General features: G+C 40.6%; 1 protein-coding gene across 2 annotated transcripts in view; it reads left to right on the forward strand.

The window, feature by feature from the left end:
• Nucleotides 1–15,405: 15,405 nt before the first annotated feature.
• arid2 (AT-rich interactive domain 2) overlaps nt 15,406–25,049 on the forward strand; it is a 70,855-nt gene continuing 61,211 nt past the window's right edge. For both annotated transcript variants that reach the window (XR_010878808.1, XM_067254327.1), the window contains exons 1-4: nt 15,406–15,846; nt 15,968–16,061; nt 16,945–17,042; nt 23,565–23,698. Coding sequence is in view for 1 of the 2 variants with exons in the window: in XM_067254327.1 (XP_067110428.1) it covers nt 15,755–15,846; nt 15,968–16,061; nt 16,945–17,042; nt 23,565–23,698 (418 nt within the window). In the remaining variant the exon portion in view is untranslated. The remainder of the gene's footprint in view (nt 15,847–15,967; nt 16,062–16,944; nt 17,043–23,564; nt 23,699–25,049) is intronic.

Genomic DNA, 25,049 nt, shown 5'->3' on the forward strand with positions numbered 1-25,049 from the left:
TCGCCCACCCCTATGCTGTACCATCTCGCCGAGGATCGTGAACACATTTTTCATTGACGTCTGTGTCAGTCAGGTATGATATCATTGCTATAATTTCAGCGAAGCTCTCAATATGATGTAAAAAAAAAAAGTGAATCAGCAGTTGCCTCCATCTCTTCAGCTACCGCCAAAATTTCAACCACTGTAGCATGCAATATTTCATTCATTGAATCCGCACCAGGTGCTGCCATCTTGGATTAGTCAAAAGCAGTCGATTCAAGTTGAACCACCAATCAGAGGCTTTAACCCACCCCCTGACTTGGTGACGGGGGACGACAGATTTATTTTGCTGCAGCAAGTTACACTGTGGATAAATGTAAGTATAAATAAATAATTGTAAGTATAAATAAATAAATGTAAGTATAAATAAATAAATGTGAACACATGAAAACGTAAGTCTATATATATATACACACAAATAAATGTAACATTTATATATTTAGTGTCTCATTTAATTTGTAATTTATATATTTTGTATGTCAATTAGGCATTAAATTATATAATTAGGCAGTTACAATTATTGAAATTTAAATGGGCTTAAAGTCGTTACTTTTTTCTTGCATGAATTCCCCAATATCCTGTTTTTAATCTAAATTAAACGAGTTTACGGTGACGCAATGTATGAATTAATCAATCCGCATTTTAGACTAGCTCACACAATGGCCGACAGTTCGGACCGTGCAAGCTTTTTGTCACGGAAATATAGACATTATTTTTCCCTTGTCCAGATCAAGGATACAAATATACTGGTTAGTTGTAGTTTGTGTGCAGGTGCGAGAACTTCATCCACTGCGAAGAATAGTAATTCTAATCTTCACAAGCACCTAGTAAAACAACACGCTTCTATAAAGTTAATCACAAAAGAACCCAGTGCTAGCTCCGCTGATCAAGCAGTCGGAGCCACTCCATCAAAACAGCCCAGGCTTGATTTTAAACAGAAGTATTCCCATTCTCTAAGCCAGGCAGAACTTAACAGACTGATTGCCAGGTATGTTGTCAAAGACATGCGACCTGTCAACAGTTGAGTGCATTGCCTTCAGGCAACTAATTAGCAACATACAATGATAAATAACATTTTACAGTTGTCTTGTCCCACACTGTGCCACTGAAACATTGCAACACTGCAATATTATAACTACCTGTGTGCGTTAATTTGATAATAGAAGCAGGAAATTAAAACTAACGCAAAGGTTACTTTCCCTTGTAACTAATTGCTTTTCTATGCAGTAACTAGTAAGGTAATGCAGTTACTTCTGAAATAAGTAACTGTAACTACAAATTTTCGGTAACGCTCCCAACACTGACTATTAGTGTAGTTCATTCTGTCTTATTATTTATTCCTGTGTCCCTGTTGTAAACCTAGCCTACATTGTGTACTGATGACAGTCATGTCTGCGTGATTGTATAACAACCTCCTGTTGACTATGTTATCTTAGCTTTTTATTTTTATGATAAATTCTGTCCTCTGCTGCAGACTGGACGTAGCGCCGCTGAGTGGCAGCTGTCTCAGCAGCTCTTTGTTTTTCGTTCATTTTTCTGCTGTTTTCTCGACTTTTTCTTGACTTTGTTTTTGTTCTGTTGTGGTGGGTTTGTTTGTGTTGGGATGGTGTGCTGATCTACCTGCATGAATGTTTTTTTCGTGGTCTCGCTTGGCCGGTTGGGGGGCCAGCCGGAGCAGCGGACAGTGCCGGCATTATTTGATTTGTTTTGGATGACTGAGTTGGTTGCCATGGCGTGGCGATGGACTGCTAAACTGCGGAGCTTCGAGAGCCAATCCGCGGGTGCAAAGCTGGAGCAAAGCGGAAGGGTTACACTAAGGCTGGACAGACTGGTCAGGAAGGCGGTGACTTGTGAAGATACAGATGCGGTGCAAGCTCTTGGCAATCGTGGGCGGTGTCGGTCATCCCCTCCGCCGTGTCCTGGCAGGACAGTCCAGCAGCCTCCGTAGCGGGCAGCTCAGCACCCTACGTTCTACGTTTTATCTTATCTACTCTGTACATGGCCTTGTTGTGTTGTCTGTTTGTATGGTATCGTGTTGTCTGTACATATTGTCTGTGGTTGTTGTTGGTATGAGAGCTGTGAGAGATACCTGAATTTCCCCACGGGATTAATAAAATAGGGAGTCAGGTGGCTGAGCGGTTAGGGAATTGGGCTAGTAATCAGAAGGTGGCCAGTTCGATACCTGGCCGTGCCTATTGACTTTGTGTCCTTGGACAAGGCACTTCACCCTACTTGCCTCGGGGGAATGTCCCTGTACATACTGTAAGTCGCTCTGGATAAGAGCGTCTGCTAAATGACTAAATGTAAAGTATCTATCATCATCATCAGACTTTGCTACTATGACTGTGTGTCTGATCCTGTCATTATTCTTGTCAAGATGCCAGATTACTCTTTCTCCAATCAGCTGGTTGTCTAATACTTATAAACGAAGAACCTGAACTTGAAGTCACACTGTTCTGGAGACGGAGAACAACTTCTTCCACAGTGCCTGCCTCATCTATCAGCAACTTACAAGGAAAGCCTACTAATACCTAGCCCGACGTTGTCATACGAGTCTGATACCGCTCCGTTGGGCTGTGAGTATGGGGCGTGTTTCAACCGAACCCGGAAAAAAATGCCTCTTCACTCAATTGGATAGACCTACAACCAATCAGAGCAACGTAGTATGTTGTTTGTTGAAAACGAATTCAACCCAAGCACTCTTTGGTGACGTGGTTGATTACGTTACTGTTGATCATCTGTCCATCATCGTATAAAGCCTGTCCTGACAATTTGATTGGTCCGAACAGCTCTTGTTCGGACATAGTTTTTCCCCAACCGAACAACCCCAGACCCAACTTCCCGACCAACATTTTTTGTGGGCGGGGTTAAGTTCGGCTGGCACCCAGGCTAACTAATACCATCTCAGGTGACCCGGTGGCAAGTGAATAAGAGGGGAGTTGGTGGAGAAACGGAGATTGGGGGGGGGGGGCAGTTGAGTTTATTTCAGGTTCCTTTTGTCTTGTTTGTTGTTTTGTGGATTTGGCCTGGTGATTTTCAGATCGTCCAGGGCGACAGCGGAGGACTACGGGAGGATGCCAACCGGCAACGCCGACTACAGACTAGAATGACCCGTTATGTGCTGCGCTTATAGATGCTGTGTCTCTCCACGTAAGGAACGTGTTTAAGCTGCATGTGAATGCAAAACTTGTTGTCTCAGTTTGTCCTTGCCACAACCAGCAAGGGACTGTGGTGAAGCAGCTGCCGTCAGCGCAGAGCTGCCTTCGAGTCGCCTCAGCCACAAATGTGCTGGAGTGGAGCCAAAAGGGCTGATCGGTTCCTCGACTGTTTTGGATTCTATGAGGATGAGGATCTTTGACGTTAGGCTCCGGGTGCTGGTATGGGAGGGCGAGTACTGGTACTCACCCTGTGGGGAAAGGTGTGAAAGCACATGAACTGGATTTCTAAATAAAGTTTTGTACATTGGCCCTTCCTGGTTATCTGTGTGGGATTGTGTCAGATCTAAATGCTGCACAGGTGGAGTAAAGGTTCACTAATACTGTGACATAAACCATTTTAGATTATATTTCATTGCCAACCATCTCCACAAACAGTACCTACATCCACTTAAAGATGCTGTAAAGTAGAATAGAAAATTTGTTTTAAATTCACCACAGAAGAATGTGTTGGGTTAACTACCCATCCAAATTTGAATACAAAAATACACCGACAAGTATGTTAAATTAGGCTTTGAAATTGTGAGAAAATCAGCAGTCTTCTCTGCTTGAGACTGGGGGGGTGTGTCGCCTGAAGGAGCTGAGGCTCTGCCCCCTCAAATTTATTGAATTCAGCAACAGCAGCAACACTAGCTAAATCAATTGTAGATATCAGAACAGACCTACCTGCAGTCTCTGAGTGTTTTATGTGTTAATTACTTTGTCTTTGAATCATACCAGCTTAGGTCGCTGTGACGTAGATAGGTTGGGTTTTTGCCCCGCCTATACAAAACCTGAGCTTAAAACGGGAGAGAAACTGTTCAACGGTCTAACTCCACATTTCAGTGCAACAAAGTTTTCGCGTTTGCACATGCTTTCTGGAACTAATTTCACACGTACTGAGAAGCAAATCATGGAATTTGCTTTACAGCATCTTTAAAATGCATTATGTTGTGGCAATTGTCACATCAATCAATTTAATGTTCAGCAGCTATGACTATAACCAAGGTACTTGTCAATAGACTAGGGCAATATGTTTAGTCTATTATACATCCTGATCAAACAGGATTTATAACTGGCAGATTTTCCTTCCTGGAGCAGCCATCCTATCCCTCGATGCCAAATAGAATGGTCATATGTGTTAGAAGGCCTTAGTAGATTTGGATTTGGGTTGATTACATGGGTCAAAATGCTATACATCTGTCTAACATCCTCCATCCTAACTTATTATGATAGGTTGGATTCTTTTGACTTTCAGCACAAGGTTAGACAAGGATATTCACACTAACCCTAACTAATCAACAGTGCCCTAGAGCCCCTAGCAATAGGAATAATGTTACGGGGGTGGTGGTGGACCCAAGTGCACAACACAGACTAACAAAACGATGAGGGATGGTCCAGAAAGGGTTTAATGCCGGGGTTATTGCAGAGTGGAATGGCAGTGACAAAACAGACGGGACAGGCAGGGTAGGCTGTGCAAGGGTTTGGCAGGGTGGAGAGGTTGGCTGGTGATCCTGGAGGCACAGGCAAAAAACAAAGTTAGCAAAACGAATGATGATATCACAAAAACACTTCTACTTGACTATATTCAGTTGGTAACCGAGAGCATGACTACCATGACTACAGTGTGTGTGGGTAATTGGGAACTGTAGACCATGGCCACACCCACCACCGGGAGACACAGAAACAAACAAAAAAACACTGCTAGGGGGCAGAGATAGAAGGCATGACAAATAAAGAGTAACCCCCATTTAACTGGTATCAAAATAATGTAATTTGAGCATAACTGCTGATGACATGTTGGTTTGTCGCTTTTTTTTGGAAGCCTCTGTTCCCCTTCTTTTAGCTTCATTGAGTCATTTTGCAAGCTCACTGGCTATACAATAATCTATTGTAACAGCGATTTTCTGCCTTCAACAGAAACATCAACCGTACTTTCTAAGATTGCTACTATTTAAACAAGCAGATGATCACTTACATGACCTAGGACTTAGAATATAGAGAAACCCCACTTTTGTTCAAACTGAATTTTGTAGACAGGGTGGATATTAAATATTGATAAATGGATGACTTTTTCTTCATGATTTATTCATGGTGGATCACATTAATGCCAAGATTTTTGTATCCCAGAAATCCCAGAAAACGGGTGACCTGGACAGGGCATATACAGTAGTTGGGTGGTGGAAAGAGCACAATTAGGAGCTTCTGAACCCGACCAACACGCCCTTGGAGGAGGCAGAGTCTGAAGACTTGGGGGAAACCTCACCCATAGCCCTGGCAGGGGTAGTTAAAAAGTTCGCCCTGAGATGCTAAAGGCTCTGGATACTGTTGGGCTGTCTTGGCTGACAAGCCTCTCCATTGTCACGTGGGGAACGGAGGGTATGCTCCAATTATCGTGGGTATCACACACAATATTTTACTTTTTAATATTTTACTGTTGATTGTTTTTTCTACAGGTACACTCTTGCACTCTTGTGAGGAGTTTGATGTTGTTCAATTGTAACTTGTTTAACTGCATGCTCTTATGGTTCTTCCCTTTGGCACTTATTGGTTTTCCACAATGTATGCTTCATGTTTTGGTTGCTCGCAATGTTTGGGGCTATCTCGTTGTTATGATCAGTGACCTATGCTCTTTTGTAAAGCTCTCTCTTGGAAGTCGCTTTGGATAAAAGCGTCTGCTAAATGCATAAATGTAAATGTGATCACATTGCTCAGCCTCCCCAGGAAAGTTAAGTCCAGGGTGCTGGAAAGGAGGGTCAAACCGAGAGTTGTGTCCGCATTCTTGGCACAAAGTCAAACATGTTTATGGTGGGGTTCACCAGGGTTGCCCGTTGTCTCCGACCCTGTTTGCGATATTCATGAATGGGATCTCGAGGCGCAGCCGAGTGAAGAGGTTGTCCAGTTTGGGAACCTCAGAATTGCATCTTTGCTTTTTGCAGAAGACACGGTTCTGTTGGCTTCATCCAACCATGACCTTCAGCACACACTGCAGCGGTTTGCAGTGTGAAACGTGTGAAACGGCTGGGATGAAAATCAGCACCTCCAAGTCCGAGGCCATGGTTTTCTGACAGAAAATAGTGTTTCGCTCCCTCCAGGTTGGGAGTGATTTGCTGACCCAAGTGAAGGACTTCATGTATCTTCAGGATCTTGTTCACGAGTGACAGCAGAAAGGTGAGTGAGAATGACCGGTATGGACAGTGCAGTGTCAGCAGTGAAGCGGGCATTGTACCGGACCATTGTGGGGAAGAGGGAGCTGAGCTGGAAGACAAAGCTTTCAATTTACCAGTCGATCTATGTTCCAACCCTCACCTAGGCTTTGGGTAGGGATCGAAAGAACGAGATTACGGATACAAATGGCCAAAACATGTTTCCTCCGTAGGTTGGCTGGGCTTGGCCTCAGAGATAGGGTGAGGAGCTCAGATTTCCAGAGCTCAGAGTACAGCCTCTGCTCCTTCCAGTGAAAAGGAGCCAATTAAGGGGATTTGGGCATCTGACTAGGATGCCTCCTGGGCACCTCCTTTTGGAGGTTTTCCAGGCACGTCCAACTGGGAGGAGACCTTGGGGTAGACCCAGAACTTGCTGTAGGGATTTAATATTTTACAGTATTGTTTTGAATTCGAACTTTTTCGAGATTTAAAAATGTTCTATATGTATATACAAGATTCTTATATGTTTATCGTATGCATCTGCCTGCCATGGTAAATTCCTTGTTTGTGTACACTTACTTAATAAAGCTGAATCTGATTCTGATATCTCATCTGGCCTGCGAACGCCTCAGGAACCCCCAGGTGGAGCTGGAAAATGTTGCTGGGGAAAGGACGTCTACTTGGTCTGCTGCCACCGCGACCCGACCCCGGAGAAGCGGAAGATGATGGATAGATGAAGAGCCAGGCAACCAATGCTAAGCTAGCTTTAACCTATTGGCAGTAGGGATTGATAGGAGAAACCAAATTGTTAATCATAGCTAAAAACTGAGAATTAAATTTAACAAAATGTAACTCCATTACTCTAAGATAGGGGTGTAACGATACACTCAGCTCATGATTCGATACATATCACGATACTGGGTACACGATAGGATATGTATTTAGATATGTTGAACCACCCAAGAAAATCTGAAATTTAACAACTTCAAGAATGTGCAATATTTATTTAAACTTCTGTATGTTAAGTAACTATGTTTGTGTGTTAATTTGTGTGTCACTGAACAACAAAACTGATGTTTTACATGAAATTAGAAGACAGAACTTCAACCTTTAGCTGTGTGAGTTCTAAATATTTCCAAAGGTTCCCACAGCGTAAGTTATTTTTCCGAAACTGTAGCTAGCTAGCTTTAGTTAGCTTCCGGGATATGCCTTCTCATTAGTACATTTTGAAGCCATACTAAAACGTTTTTGTCGATCGGAAATTATTCAATTGGAATGTTCTAAATCACATATTTGTGATGTAACGCTGTGGGACCCACATTCCAACGATCACATATTTGTGACGCTACTCGGTTAAAGCAGTAAAATTGAAGAAAGAAAAAACTGTTCAAGTAAGTCTGTTCAAGTAAGTTAAACTCAACATAAACGGCTTTCAAGCATTGGGTTTGTTTGTTTGAGTTACTTAGCCTACTGGTGGTAGTCACGTCCATTGTAAGACTTTGTCGTTGTGAACCGTTTAAAATGAGACAAAATGAGTTAGGCTGAAACTGAAATAGAAAATGCCCCGTCCACTTATAAGTCCGACGTCTCGGCACCATTTCGATTTTCCAATCATTCAAACACGCAGTTCATGTTTTGTCTGTTTATTTTTTACAGTCCTCTAGTCAAGTGACTGGAAAACCAAAATGCTGCCAGACGTTCGACTTATAAGTGGACGGGGCTACTTCTATTTCAGTTTAAGCCAAACTAATTTTGCCCTGCTAGGCTACTGCCCATTTCAAGCTGTGAATGCTCAATGCTGTCCACAAGTGACACAGATGCATGAGGTTGAAGTTGATAGCTCAACCAATAGGATAAAATGGATGGCATATCTAAAAGAAGATCGCCATGATGCTACGATACATATTGTTACAATTTTGCACCGCAATGTATCGTACCACAATATATTGTTACACCCCTACTCTAAGACTAAACTAAGCTGAATCTATCCTACAACTTCTCCTCTGTGTGACAGATGTAAAACACTATTCAAATAATTTTTGCTCTGTTTGGTTGCTCAGAGAACACTTCAGGTCTCACGTGTGCAGAGCTAATGGCTATGTTGCTTGAAAGGGTTTCAGCCAAAAAGAGGCTGTAAGATTTAAGACACTACCAAATCATTTTTGGCTTTGTCCATCCTTTCTGACTTTCTGACATTTGATTGGATCATTAGAATCTACACAAAAAATAATATTACCATCAAACCTTTAGATATATTGGTTTGGTTGGACGTGAAGTTACTTTCCGCAAATATGACAAAAAGTGCTTCTCAGCAACATTGCCTACCCTGCCTTTAAATGGGCGATGGTGGATGAATGAATGTTCTTTGGTCTGTCATCTAAACATGCTGTATAAATTCAAAGGAAGAGGGCAGTGAAGACAATATGCCAAGATATAATCTTGGAGGAAATACTACTCTTCTATCAGTCAGTCAACAATGAACTATTTGAAGTCAAAGATGCAAATACAAGTTATTTTAAAGACCCTGTAAAGTGGAATTGAAAACGAGTTTTAAGTTCACCACATCACAGAGGAATGTGTTATTAAATATCCATCCAAATTCGAAAAAACAGACAAGTATGTTAAATTAGGATTTGAAATTGTGAGAAAATCAGCACTCTTCTCTTCTTGAGACTGGGGGGGCGTGTTGCCTGAAGGAGCTGAAGCTCCGCCCCTCGCTGCCTACCTACGACTCAGATAATGGACGCTACGTCAAGCCGAACAAAACAGTATAGAATTAGAATTTATTTGTTCAATGAGTGAAACATACAGATGCATATAAATGAATTGTTCCCCTGAGCTGTAACACAGGAGTAAAAATGGACACCAGAGACAGCAGACAGTGATCTCTCCAACTACTTCTAGCACATTAGCTACCATTTCACCAAAATACCATCATTCTACACCGAGTAGCCTAATATCAAGTTGGCTCGTTTGCACTAACTCATAGCAGAGATACCTCTGGAAAAGTTATCTAGTATAATTATAACAAGCACACAGAACTGAGTGATGAACTGCTGGCGGCGGTGGATGGTCCAGGTGCGACCGGAGGAGGAACTGCCGGGAGGGCGATGCTCGGTACGGCTCTGCGCTGCAAGAGAAGCCGTGTGTCCCTGAATCCCGTCTGTCTCTGGTCCATGTTAAAATTATCCGCCGTGAAATGGTCACTGCAGAGGCGGCTGTTGGAGTTTAGCCGAAGCTTTCCATCAGCGTGGCTCTTCACAAAATCAATCCACATATTTTTCCTTTCCTCATCAATAGGGAAATTAAATAGCGTTGCAGCGCAGCTGAAGTTCTTGCATCCAGGGAAGATGCAGTTGCGGGTGGAGGGAGACATCCTGAAGATAGCTAGCTAGCTGATGTAGGCTACAATAACAGTACAGCAGGAGGAGCCATTCAGTGATCTGACGTAGATGGGTCAAAATGACTTAGATAGGTAATTTTTTGCCTCCGCCCATTAAAACCTGATCTGAAAACGGAAGAGAAACTGTTCTACGGTCTAACTCCACATTTCAGTGCGACAAAGTTTTTGCGCTTTGCACATGCTTTCAGGAACTCATTTCACACGTGTATACTGTACTGAGAAGCAAATTATGGAATTTGCTTTACAGGATCTTTAACTTTCATCAGAGTGTAGATGCATATACAGGTGGGAGTAGGTAAGATGCCTTTTGATTTGTGGTGTTCCAAGTTTCGATTAACCTATGTCATTTACATTTTACATTTACATTTAGTCATTTAGCTGACGCTCTTATCCAGAGAGACTTACAGTAAGTACAGGGACATTCTCCCCGAGGCAAGTAGGGTGAAGTGCCTTGCCCAAGGACACAACGTCAGTTGGCATGACCGGGAATCGAACTGGCAACCTTCGGATTACTAGCCCGCTTCCCTAACCGCTCAGCCACCTGACTCCTCATGACCCCCTTATGTCATAGGCTGTTGGTTTGAAGGCTGCTGCTTTGGAGGTCAAATATATTGTTATTAGTCTGTGCTTTGGAGTGATGTGCCTTCTTGATTGTTCCAAGAGCCTGTGGTGGATAATAGGACTCCATAAAAAATCTAGGGAATGTATAAAGACACCTCGATGCTGGTAGGTTCTATAAGCATGCTTTGCAACATTTTCAGCTTTTGAACATAACATCCGACATGTGTAACAGGGTTGAAAAGTACATTCTTAGTCTTACTATAAATAATTATCAAATATCTCATTATATGCATTTATAGTTGTAGAGTCGCTTCACGTTTTAAATACCGTAATTAAAATGCTAAGTTTAATAATGGATTAAAAATCGATATGCTCAGTTTAATAATGGGACACGCGAACGTTTGCTGATAACACACGCCGCCCCGATAACGTGAAATGATCAATAAGATCAATACTAATGGGAGACGAATGCCGGAGCTAAAATGTATGCTTCAAACGACGGGACAGAAGATAACTAGATCGACTACACACAATAAAGGCAAATTGCTTCACACAGTAACAAGTGGTTGTGATCACTTTTGAGCAGTTTAGCTCTACCTTAGATAGTTAGAGATGAAGCGCGAACGTAACTGCGCTGCTGCATGCATCGAACACATGACGTTCCAGTAACTTCATTCCATGCTGTGTGTTCAAATGCTTCTTCATATTTGTAGTATTTCCTCCCTTCGACGAAATACACTTTTTACACGAGTTTCAAGTGGCGTTGTTGTCATTTTGTTGTGTGAAATACAACCAAACTTTAGAACGCTTCTTCCTAGTTGCCATGTTTGCTGCAGTCTGTCTGAATAAACTATAAAAGTTCGCGCATGCGCAACGGCACAGAGAATCGTTAACAGAATCGTTAAGGAATTTTGCTAACGATTCCAAGGAATCGATTCACTGGGATACCCATCCCTAATCATGAGTGTCTCGTGACTGCTACTTCTAATGCAGAAATGGTCGGTATATCCAATAAATGGTTTTGAAATGAGGATATAAAACTCCCAAGTTGAAGATATCGGAAAAAAAAAAATTCGGAATGTCGTATTTGGTAGATACCTCCGCAAAGGACATAAATACTTCATCCTCCTCCCTGTACATGTCTTGTACTTTCCTTAATCCCTTTTCAGCCCATAACTTAAATCCTCTATCATTTAGCCCTGGTTCAAAATTGGCATTACCCCAAATAGGACTGTAGCGTGAACGAGACATATTTACATTCAAATACTTGCAGGTGTCGAAGCAAATATCAATCATATTCAATATAATATAGTTGTCTGTATTTTTTTTCCAGATATTTACGGAGCAGACACTCTTATCCAGAGCCTTACAGTAAGTACAGGGAGGGGTGAAGTGCCTTACCCAAGGACACAACGTCATTTTGCATGGCTGGGAATCAAACCAGCAATCTTCTGATTAATAGCCCGATTCCCTAACCGATCAGCCATCTGACCCCACATTTATTGAACCAATGAAACAAGTTCAATGGTTTACATTGATATTTTTGTCAATCAGTCAAAAGAAGGACACATTTTCCTTTGGGTACTGATTGCGCTGGATAGAGTGGAACTGAGAAACCTAATTGTGGGCCAAAAGCCAGACACCTGGCCACCCTAGGTGGGAGCTGTTTAAGAAGAACCAACTTTGTGACCTGTTCCATAAATGCATTTCCACTTCCAACACATTCCACTGGTCCATCCCAGACAATGTGGTTGTGGTATATTTTATTGGGGAGGAGTGAGTTTTGAACTGCATTGATAGCATAGGCCATGGCAAGGCCGTAGCCAAGGAGTCAACATTGGGGGTGAACAAAAGTTCTGGACGGTCTGGGGTTCCCCCCCAGAATTTCTTTTGCATTTGAAAACAAATTTATTTCTGAAATATTAAAAAAATCACTAACACATAGGATGAACTTCAAGGAAAAAATAAGAAGTTATTGTTGTTATACATTTCTGATAATGGATAAGGACAGCAATATATGTGTTGTTATATAAAGACAAGTCCAGATATTGTGGCCAAGGTTTCTAACTATTGTCCAAACCCCCTCTCCTTCCCTTTCTCCTCCTCTCCTCTGGTCCTATCTTCTCAACACCATTGTTGGATAAATGTGTTGCTTTATTCACTTTCCAGGTATCCTAAATTAACGCAAAGCGAGGTGTGGAATATGCTCAGAGACTAGAGAGACTTGAGCTAGAGATAACGTTCTGACAGGAATTAAGCAAATCACTGTGAGAAGATAACCTTCATAAACACACAATCAACAGTGATTTAGCCTACATAACACTCATTAAAATCTGTTTCATGCCAACTTCAACCCCTCATGATTGCCACCTTTCTGAAACATATTGTGAGATATGTAAGGTGTATCAACTGGCCTGAGACTATTTGCTTTAGCACTTCTAATGAATAGAGTCGGTTGCTGCTTCGGGTAAGATGTAAACCAGACTGCTCCTGCCATAAAGGTCTCATAGTATGACACAGGATGTTTGCAATCATATTGGACAGATGATAAATGCATTTTCTGACAAGAATAAAATCTCCTATAGTCCCTTCAATTAATGTTACATTATATCAATGATAAGTAGTTCTCTCCCTCCCATGAACTTCAATACAAAAAAAAACAATAACTCCTAATGTTGTCACGACCATGGTCATGTCCCAGTATTCTTAATGTGTCCCTAGGGCAGCCTTTCTCAACCCTGGTCCTCAGGGTCCCCCTACCCTTGGTCCTCAGGGACCCCCTGCCCATCATCCTTCCAACAAGGATTTCCACGGGTCTCTGTATCAGGAAAATGGCTAGGCTGGTGGATCACAAACGTCAAGAAGTCAATTCATGCAATAAAGGTTCGGCTTTATACAAAACATGACTACTTTGTAATCAATGGTGTGAACATGCAATTGAGAAATGTCTATATCATAATACATTAAAAACATGTCATAAACAATTGTTTTCACTTTGTCAATTTAGGGTGTTGTGTGTAAGGTATGGAAACATTTTTTATTTAATGTAATTTTTATTAAGGTTATTTTGTTTGAAAAGGGGTGAATACTTTGACATGGCATTAAGTCAGTTTCATTTACACTATTTCATCTAAACAATATAGAGCTCAAGACGCACTTGTTACGGGAGTACAACGGCACTTAGGAATGATTGGCTGGACCTGATGTTAGTTTCCTCCAGGATCACAATGTCTCTTATTGAGAGACTTGTTGGTTTGTTGTAACTGTAATAAATAAAAAATGATTGTACTCGCCGTGAAATATATTATTGTTGCTTGCTTTTTTCCCCACAGGTACACTCTTGCACTTTTGAGGTTCTTTCTGTTTAATTGTAACTTGTCTAACTACATGCTCTTATTATTCTTCCCTTTTGAACTTATTTGGTTTTCACAATGTATGCATCATGTTTGGCTACCCGCAATGTTTGGGGCTATCTCGTTGTTATGATCAATGACCTATGCACTTTAGTAAAACTCTCTCTTGGAAGTCGCTTTGGATAAAAGCATCTGCTAAATGCGTAAATGTAATGTAACGTAGAGCTAATAGGATTGCAGTGCTTTATTATAGGATATCTTAATCTCAACCAAAACTCCAACGTTTAGTTCAAATCTGAGGCCTGTTTAACTCAGTGGGCACCACGGGTAAACTGTCAGGGTCACCCCTTCTAACAAGCAATGAAATAGACCGGTGAACATACTGCCAGTCAACAGAGGCTGTGGTCGATTACGTTACTCTTGTGGGCCAACTCACTACATGTTTGCTTTAATTCTTTTGCTAGCTTTGTTTTGTTACATTTGTCTTTTCTATCACAAAATACTGCCTCTAAACCGATATAGTCTAAACTGAGCTAGAGCTAGTTACAGTACCTTGTCATTTGCTTAAATGTATTAAGCCAGTACCCAGATATAATAAAGGACTGTTAGCTAGCTTCCCCAAGTTTCTCTAGCGTTGCTAGATCCTAGCGTTGGCCAGGACGGAGCATTAGTCTTGTAGTCTAGTAGTTAGCCAGTACTACTAGCAAGCTACTACTGTAGTAGCATACAGTAGGCTACGTACAACAAAATTCGAATCCCGATCAACCGTAGAGCTAATGGCTATAGCTGACTGGTTGATTTAACTGACGCGCGTTTTCACGACAGTTTGGCTAACACGTCTGTGTTTTTACATGTACCCATAAAATTCTGTGCTCAGATATTATAACTTGACAATCCTCAGTCCTTATGTTTGGCTAGCTAGCACACGTTTGTCACCGCCATTTTGTGAAAGGCTGTTCTCAAAAGGAAGGGAACGTGTAATGGTCGAACGTAGTATAACACCATCATATAGCAATCCTCGATATCTACTCGACAGTTACAGAAGTAGGGATCATGGGTATCTTCCATCCGGCTCATTGAAATACAAGGCATTCCGTTAAAAAAAATCTGCAAAACAAAATGGGTTACTACAGTTGTGTAAATAGTTGCCCCCCACATGCCAAGCGCATTCCAAGCGCATGCCATGTTAGTTATGATGAACTAAAGAGCTGGTCCTTAACATTTCTGTAGCAAACATGTTGCGAAGCACCCACTCTGTAGCCTCTGTAGTACACTAATTATATTAATACCATTAGGAAAAAAATTACATTAAGGTCCTTATATAGCTATTGAGGTTTTATTACTATTCTACATTTGTAAAAAGGTATACCTCTGGCATACCTTACCCAATGAATTGACTTATTGTTAAGTTATCACAGACACATGTTGAACTTCTTAAGTTTTGTCGATGTGTGAAAATGTTTACATGGTGTATTTAATAGTCTGAAGTTATTGAAAAGTTCCCCTCCCCCATGGACATACGAAATTGTGTTCTTTTTCAATGGGAGTTGTAAGTTATAGATGAGCCCTAAAAGAAACTATCTATTGTTCCAATAAAGCGCTCAGGACAGTGCAATGCCGCTGTGCCTAGTAGAGGGCGCTACATGTCAGTACGAGCTCGCGGCCTTTAGATCTTTTTGTCTGAGAACTGGATCCCGCTGCCGCTCTACAGTGTGTGCGATTGCTCGGAGCCGCGTCCGTAACACACTGTCAAACCACTCCAAACCAATACAATTGCTACCGAAATTATTCGCATTACATCCTTTACTATGGCGATTTTGGTTTCCCGTTAGAATCGGTCGTATTTCTCAATGATCGTTAGAACTTAGTGTGGGGGGAATTGGCTTGGATTCTGTGTGCATCGGTCTTTATTAGCGAGCTGGCGCTCTTGCCATTAGATATTTCTTTAACTTTTTAAACACTCAGCTTCGCGAATGACTGAGCGCCGGCGGAGTATGGGATCCTTGGTGTCTTAGGAAGCAACCGAGTGGGGTTTTAACCGTTTTACATGCAAAAACAATGGCAAATTCGACGGGAAAAAATCTACCAGATCAGCGGAGGAAAGGGCTGGCGTTCCTGGATGAGCTGCGGCAATTTCACCAAAGCAGAGGGTGAGAATGGGGCATCTTTATTCCTTTGAAAATGCTAAAAACATAATTTGCATTGGACTTGTAATGGGATATGACTGTTACCGTAACATTGTTGCACATATTTTATGTTTTGTCTTTTCAGATCGCCGTTTAAAAAGGTACCTATCGTGGGTGGAAAAGAGCTGGACCTCAATGCTCTTTATATCAGAGTCGTTTCTTTAGGTGGATTTGCTAAGGTGAGTGGGGCTAAAAGTGGATTTTTCGCACTCGCGTTTTTTTCTGAATTGTGGAGTAGCCCACCACTTAACTGTCTTGGCACATCAGAGATTAGTCTTGGGGGTAAACGGTTGTAGAATATATAGGATTGGGTATGGCCTTGTGCTAGTTTGCTATCAATGCAATGTGGTGGCTTGTTGTGTATGATTTGAATTGAAAGTCCGTACGTTAGCTACAAGGTTTGAGTCAGCGGCGTTGGAGTAACTCAAAATTAGCGGGCACGTATACTATCGATTACTCGCAGAGTGCACAGGCGAGATAATGAACATACTCGCCGGGAAAAGCTTTGTGTGTACATTTGAACAATACATTGGTAGTTTGTCCGCTCATCCCTCTGGCCATCGTTGGGTTCATGGTTGGAGACAGAATGTAGGCCTCACGCGGGCCTTTACTAAATACTGTAAATGTACAGAATGACCCCAAAGAAGACAGGTCGCAAGCTAGCTCCCTTGGTAGTGCTAGCTGAGACTTCCTACCGGTTCTGTGGTTGCGAATATTGTTGCCTCAAGCGTAGCCCCACTTCAGCTTGTTTGCACGCTAGTCATACCAGAAAAGTAATGTTAGCTATCACTAGCTATATTGCTAATCGTAGCTAGCTACCTAGCTGCTTGCTAAGCCATCGTACAACCCACAGTTGTAGCTAGGTAGCTATTGTTTCTTGCCCTAAAGTAATCAAGCAGTACTGTTCTTTTATTTCGATTGCTACTATATATATGACTTGAACGGAATGAGAGGGTTTATTATATATTTTTTTAAAGTATCCACATTTTAAAGTCTGTTATTTTTTTAAATTGTAAAACACCAGCGTTAACACTAGGCTAGCTAACAAACATTTTATTTCAGGTTTCTGACAAGAATCAGTGGTCTGAACTTGGAGAAGACTTCAACTTTCCAAGGAGTTGTTCCAATGCAGCATTTGCTTTAAAACAATACTACCTTCGGTAAGTAGCAGAGGAGCACACTGTCAGCATGTGGCAATGTTTACAACTCGTAAGCGCTAGCAGCACTGCACAGTCCAGTTTGAGTGATTGTTAAGAGCGTGTTACATTTCTGTAAAACTGAAGCCAAAGACAAGATTCATTACATACCATGTAAGCCATGTATATAGACGTGTCTATAGATATTTACATTCATTCATGTATTTGTGCATTGTGTATTTTGTAACTTGAAATGTATAGGATTATAATTAGGAACTCACAGAAACTACAAATAAAATCAGTTGAGTTTTCAGTGCAGTTTCGGTAAAATAGGGTCTGCAGGTAGTCATTCCTTTTAGAATCTTACATTTGTTTATTTACTAAATGTTCTGCTTTGTCCCAGTTTTGAAACTGCAATCGAACAGGCTTGGTTTAAAGGTTTTAGGCTGCCTTACCCCTTTTTTGTATTGTAGCTCCTAATGTTACTGTTTACTTCATGGGTAGTCACCAATCCATGTTTACTTTATATTAACTATCTTGCATGAATTGACTATACAGATACGGAGCATTAAGTCAACATTAGGGACAGCAGTGTCTTTGATTTTGTATGGAAGAGATGAACTACTCGTGTAATGTGGACAGAGTTTAGTAAGGCACTTTGATCGGTAGTAAACATTGGATACATTAAGATGCACACACTACTGCAAAGAAACAGATTATTGCAATTGTGTGGATAAAATACTTGCATTCTTAGCTAAAAGTGCAATTTCTCCAAACTAATTCGGACATGCATTCATTTGGTAATCTTGACTATATAGAGGAGTGGTGCCAAAACATCCTTCTTTTCTTGGGTTCTTGTGATGTCATATTTACATTTACATTTAGTCATTTAGCAGACGCTCTTATCCAGAGCGACTTACAGTAAGTACAGGGACATTCCCCCGAGGCAAGTAGGGTGAAGTGCCTTGCCCAAGGACACAACGTCAGTTTGCACGGCCGGGAATCGAACTGACAACCTTCGGATTACTAGCCCGATTCCCTCACCGCTCAGCCACCTATATCCTAACCTAGTTATGATACCAACAAGGATGTCTAACTTGTCAGAGGTAGGTTGTAGTTCACAGAGGTCATAAACAAGTTTGTTGGGACACCGTGAAAGCTGAATAATATGTAAAATGGTAATATGTCCTTATAGAGACGCATATAGCGTTTGACAGTATCTAACGTTGACAAAATGGCCAGAGATCTACCATAAATGCTGTTCCAGACCACCTAAAGGTGTTGGATGGAATTCTGACACATGGTCGGAGAAAACACATTGGATGCAGCATTAAGATGTAGAAATGACCAAATGATTACATACAATGGTAAGGCAGAAGGATTTTCATTGGTCTAATCTGTACTGATTACACTTTACGGACCAAGAACAGCAGAGTAAAGACATGACGAATGCAATGCTTTACCTCCTTGCATAATTGTTTTATATCCACTGTAGCAACTTTACATTATTGAAAGAAAATCAAAGCTTAATGCCTAAACTTAAGGTAAGACCATCATAATGAGACAAGCAATCATTTCATTTCTCCCACCATTTAGAGATCAGTTTTTCCTGTGGTACTTGATATCCTTGCAACAATGGATGTTAATATTCAGTGAATGAAATAGAATTATCGTTCTTGCACTTTTATCTTCATTGAACTTATTAGTGGTCCCAGATGATAGTTCAGATGGAATTGTCCCTGTTGTGTCTGATATAAATTGTGAGAACATATTTGGTACGTGAAAAACAAGGTGATGTAGGGCTTGAAATTATGCTCCCAAAATTGTCTGACCTCAAAGTATATTTAAGAACATTTGTCCAAGTGCAAATAATTGTTATGGTGCGACCTGTTTTAATTTCTTTACAAAACGCTCGCTATTTAGCCTACTATACAGTATGTGCCTCCTGTGAGCTGATACAGAGAGCGGTCCACCGTTCTATCCAACGTTCCACAAAAAATTTAACTTCATCTTTACAGATTTAATGCAGAAGGTTTATATTAACCGTCAGTCACTGCGCTCCATTGTCACGTGACTAGGAGCTAACTAGTGCGCAAAATAAATCCAGGGCTCGAGTGTCACGCATTCACCGTGTTTTTAGTTACAATTTTTGTTGCGGTGCACCTTAATATTCAGTGGGTGCTCCTAAATTATTGCTTGTGCTCCTAACTTTTCAAAGTTGGGAGCACCAGTGCCACCAAGTAAAAAAGTTTATTTCAAGCCCTGTGATGCTATTGCTGGGTCCAGCCACCGAGTCCTGGAGAGTAGGACGTTTTGATAGTTTGTCACTTTTTGATGTTAAAGTTGAGTAATTCCAAAGCTGTGACTCAGTTGAGGATTTACATGGATGATAGATTAGGGTAAATCAGTTTTTCTAAGAATAATACAGAAGACACTCTAAAATCATTGGAAGACATCTCAAAACTAAGTTAAATCACCCATAACAAAAGTCACATGAGTTAATTGAAGTGTAGCTCTTTTCCTAATATAATGATAATCAGCTGTTTGAACTTCACTGCTCTTTACATTGGCAACCTATATACCATGGCATTTTGATAAATATGCCATGTGCTGGCATATTTATCATGGGGGGGGGGGGGGGGGGAGGAGGAGAGGAGGAGAGAGAGTTTGTGCGAAAGACTAAAGCGTTCTGCAGAGAAGGGAGATTGGCGTTGGTCACGGTTTCAATGGAAGGGAGAAAACAGGACAGAGTAATACGGCGGATATCGCTATAAACTACGCTATTGGCGACGTAGTTAAGGCGGCAGGCATTTGTTGCTTAGGCGACTGCCTTAACTGAAAAGTGCTGCGGGAAACGCTGTACTTGACCATGCATGTATTTTAAAGTTTGTAGAATAACAAATGTAAGAATTTAGATTGTAAGCTTAAAAATAATCAACAATGCTATACCTTATTTGTATTTGTGAAAAATTATTTTGTTTACAATTTGAATGTAGATTACAATAAAAAGGTGTATCCAGTAGGTGTTACCAAGCTTTTATTCATCTTATTCTTACCAGTCTAGTTACATAATGCAGTCTACACACCCTAATTCTGCTCTTTGTATACCTCTCCTAATTTATACTTAACAGCTTTCATGACTTCGTCTTGAGAGACTGCTCATTTAACATTTCTTTTTCTTGTTTGTCCAGCAGAGGGCATCCAAACTTAACAAGTAAGCAGGCTGGCCAGTCAAGCGTGGCACTCTTGAACACTTGATCCAGCTGACCTAAAATGACATCAGTTAAATACATATCTTTTAAAAATTAAAGTAGACAATATGTTGCATCTACACGGTAATACAATTTCTCACGCAATTGTCCCATAGAGTTAATAGGCCCATATTTGAATAATAATGATAAAAAGAGAATTGACTAAATGTCTGCCAAATGTAAAAGTGAAATAACAACCCAAAATCATTGCATTTGTGGTGCTTTCCTGGTGACCCTGGTTAACAATGATTAAGATGTGCAGAAAGGCTATACACAAGCAGCTGCTACCCCGACCCACTCCTTCCTCTCCGTGTTGCCCATGCCCAGACAGCATTTGATGACAGTGCATAGTGCCTGGCTGGTGCATCTCCAAATGGAGGCTCTGTGTATTTATAGTGCAGTGTGTCACAGTGCGAAATGGGGATTACCCTGGCCACGGTGAACCAATGGGCCTCCATTCAGAAATGGGCTCACTTGGTGACTCATTGCAGCAACTGTTTGGCAATGACTTTCAACACTACTACTGATCAGCTGTCTCTGATATAGCTACCTGTGTGTGTGTGTGTACGCTACATAGATCTGTTTTGAAATGTGAATTTGAAATGAAAATTTACATTTTTAGTTTCCTCTTAAAGGCCATATTGCAGGTTAAACACCACTGTTGATTAATCGGTACAGGAAGCACTGAAGATATGTATATCATTAAAAAAAATCTCCAAATGGTGTCTCCAAATGGTGTTAAAGAACAGTTTTTGGTTTTAGCATTAGCATATTAGCGCAATTCGGTGATGACGTCAGGTTGGGGAGTCATGGAGGAGAGTAGCCTCAGCCTAGTACTAGAACTATGGCGACTGACTGGGATGAAGAACAGGTGGCAAAAACCACTAATGTGTATGATGGCCCGCAGCCGTATAATTTTGAACCAAGTAGACATGAGAGGGCAAATGAGGAATTGCCGAGACCTGATGGCCGTCAAAGTCAATTAAATGGATGGTCCAAGGAGAAAGAGGGGAGAGTTGGTGATGTGTCCTGGTGAGTTGCTATTATTTAGCAACGCAGCAACGAGCTCTGGAGTTAGTCAGGTAGCTGAGCGGTTAGAGAATCGGGCTAGTAATCAGAAGGTCGCTGGTTCGATTCCCGGCCGTGTGTCAAATGACGTTGTGTCCTTGGGCAAGGCACTTCACCCTACTTGCCTCAGGGGGAATGTCCCTTTAAATACTGAAGTCACTCTGGATAAGAGCGTCTGCTAAATGACTAAATGTAGTCTACGAACAGCAGTGCACATTTTATTTTTATTTTTTAACTGTCAGTGAATAGCAGTGAGTGAAAGTCAAAATTTTCTTTATATATAGTGACAGTGATCATTCAGGGCCTGACATTAACTTTTTGAGGCACTTGTATCTTGGACTAGTAGTCTATTTACGTTTCACTTTTCCATGCACAAAAGTCAGAACAAAGATGAGCAGTAATATTATACAAATGATAACAATTGAGGTGTTATAAATTGTATTTAATTTATTTGTTACATTAAACATATACACAATTTCTGCAGAATGAAACACTTTCTGTTATGTACTGTATTGCAGCTTCGTCCCAATATCTCTACAGACCGTGCAGCTAATTTAATGCTCAACACTTTAACGGGGGCTTATTACTTGAAAGAGGAATTATTTACTGCTTCTTCTCAGTTACACTATAAGGGCTTGGAAATACTGTGGGCTTGGAAAGCCCCAGGACACCCAAATCCACAAAATATTTAGGTTTTTGTGTACATAATTTTAAGCCTTTAAGAGTATTAGACTTTTTAGTTTCAATCCAAAGTCAAAATATTGTCGTTTAAAGTTGTGTAACATTCCTGACAGTGGGTTTGAATTGGGATATTTGGATAGTATAGGATATACTAGGATATCTATGACTAAATAAATTCTGCGAACCAATCATGAAAAAATACACGTCAGTTGTCCCACCCCAACGGGCGCAACTGGAACAAAACCTCAGCTCAAACTCAAAGATTTATCATAAAATGGCACTAGCTAACCCTACAGAGCCGTAATTTAGCATTGTAGTCATAGTGCTACAGGGCTCTACAGTGCGAGTATTTCGCTCGCATTTGCGCCTAAAAATAGGTATGTGCAAACTTGAAAAATTATTTACGAGCACAGTGCGCGAGTGACGGGCTGTTGTCAATACACGGAACAACAGCGCGATGAAGTGAAGCATACCATTGATTTCATGGAAAACAAGTGACGGGGTCACGACTGCACGATTTGAACATAGCATGATGCTATGCTTAATTTTATGCAAATGAGAAATAAAAAGAGAGTTTGATCTCACCGACACGTGATCACTTGGTTCTAGTAGCTCTCAAAGTAAACATGGCTGGCAACCTGTTTGAATGGTTTTCGATGGGACAGACGGCAGCACCATCTCGATTTACTGACTGGCGTGCTTTAATATACATAGTCTATAATGTCCCAGTATTTTAAGAAAATATAAACTATATACATGTTTCTTAAAATATTTGTTCTAGTTCTATCAGAGTGAAAGTCGTTAGTTGTCTAACGGCATTAACTTTTAAGTTATGTTTAATAAACGAATACAATAGAAAAACACTGTGCTCCTAAATTTCTTATTGTGCTCCTAGATTTTTTCATCTAGGAGCACATGTACTCCGTGGGGAAAACATTAGCGTAGAGCCCTGTGCTAGCTTTGAGAGGGGCATCTCATCTAACGTTGCATGTGTAACGTTTTGCTATAATACCCGGGAATGTAGATAACTACGTAATCTAGATAGCAAAGCATTTTCTAGCTCAATATTCAGTGACCAATTGAATGGAATTATTTTCAGATGGCAGGGCTTTAGTTTCATCCTCTGATTCTGAATCGATAGGCTGAAACATATATTAATATAATATGACAGCGGAGCTGTCGAGATGTCAATCAAAAAGTGATCATCCACGCCTACGCAGTCTTGAGAAATTGTCTAAACAGCTAAATTAGCAGTTTTTGGAATAGGGTTTTCTAATAGTTCGGAATGTTAATTTTCACTCATATTTTTGTGTATGGTTAATGAGAAACTAAACTTGATAAACATTTTCACTATTTCCAACCAAATTTCCTGTTCCTTTTAATATTAAGTGGGTAATCTCCCTCAATTATTTTATCAATTGAACAACCTCCAATATTGGCAAAACGAGTTGAGTTGTTTGGCTCAGCTCTAATCTTTTGTGACTGACCCGCAGAATTTGCAGACCTCTCGTTTGTTCTCTCTGAGAATACATGTCCTTGTTTTCAGATATTTAGAGAAGTATGAAAAGGTCCATCACTTTGGTGAGGATGATGAAGAAGTGCAGCCAGGAAATCCTAAACCATCTCTTCCAATTGGTGCAATTCCTTGCTCCTACAACTACCAGCAACACACTGTATCGGGTAAGTTTCAATTGCTCTTTCCATTTGCTCTTTTCATATATAAGACTAAATGTTGAAACAATTATATTGGGAGTGTGTAAAACCTATTTAACTGACTTTTGACTGGAATTCATTGACCTTTGACAAGAAATCCGACTTCCCACACGGAAAATAATCTGGCACAAGGCTTAACCGAATTGACATTGTTATGGTAATGTTAAACTGGTATATGGAGGAATGGAACAATGACTTTCTAAATTGACCACAGTGATACTGTACAGCTTATAGTCAAGTCATACAATGCAACTATATAAAGCGGTCAATGCATGGACAGTTGGGATGGTAAGATTCACAGATTCACATCGGTGCACCGGCCTAAAAGTACACGTTTCTATTGCCCAATGGAAAAAGTATGCTCTGAATACAGTGTGGAATGAACTCGAGATGCATTATTTCTAATATCTTTTGCATTTGTAAAATCAAATGCTTTCATTGTTAATAGAGGACCTATGCTTTTAGTATTTAGAAATGTAACCAATAATTTGCAACACTCAATTTTATCTGAAGATTGATTCCTCCTCTTTAAACAGTTTTTCAAGCACGCTCTCTCATTCCCACTGCTGTCAGTGGCTAATCCTCTTAAAATCTCTGGCGAGTTGGAGGCGTGTGGGCGAGTCACAGATTGTCATAGTGGTAGAGCCACACGTTCCATTGACTTGGCTATAAATTAAATGTTTGCAGACACTTCAGATTTTTCAAGGGAGACGGACAATTTGACAAAAAATGCTGATCCGCTATAAAGTACACTGGGAGCACAACTAACATATTTACTCACCAGATTAATTTTTATTGTTCATTTAGAAACGGCACCACTGCTTACTGCTGAGCCTACCTGCTGAAAGTGTATACTACTTCTGCTGGCATTAGTTACTGCACATTGCACAATGATTTACTGTTAATTGTGGGAATCCTTAAATTGTTTAACAGGAAAAGAAAGCATGTATTTTAAGGCAAGGTCATGCCTGGTTTTATTTTCTTTAGTCAGAGACTTTTTTTACACTACAAAGGACTTGTGAAACGGCCTGTTTGTTAAATAGTCGTGTTTTTTAGAAGTAAAAACAACACATTTAAATGACATGCTTGAGTTGCAGTGCTAGAGAAACAAATGTGAAATAAAAAGCGTATTTAGACAATTTGAGTTGCTGTCTGCTTCAGAACCAAAGTAATATCAAAATATTGTTCTGTACCATATTTAATTGCATAGCATCATTTTTTATGTATCCGATCATTAGCAATGCATTGCAACGTTTATTGCATTGGCCTCTGATGGAGATGCACATCTCCTAATGGACAGACAACGGCTTAGACACAA

Source organism: Osmerus mordax, chromosome 17 (genome assembly GCF_038355195.1).
Source record: "Osmerus mordax isolate fOsmMor3 chromosome 17, fOsmMor3.pri, whole genome shotgun sequence".
NCBI classification, from domain to species: Eukaryota; Metazoa; Chordata; class Actinopteri; order Osmeriformes; family Osmeridae; genus Osmerus; species Osmerus mordax.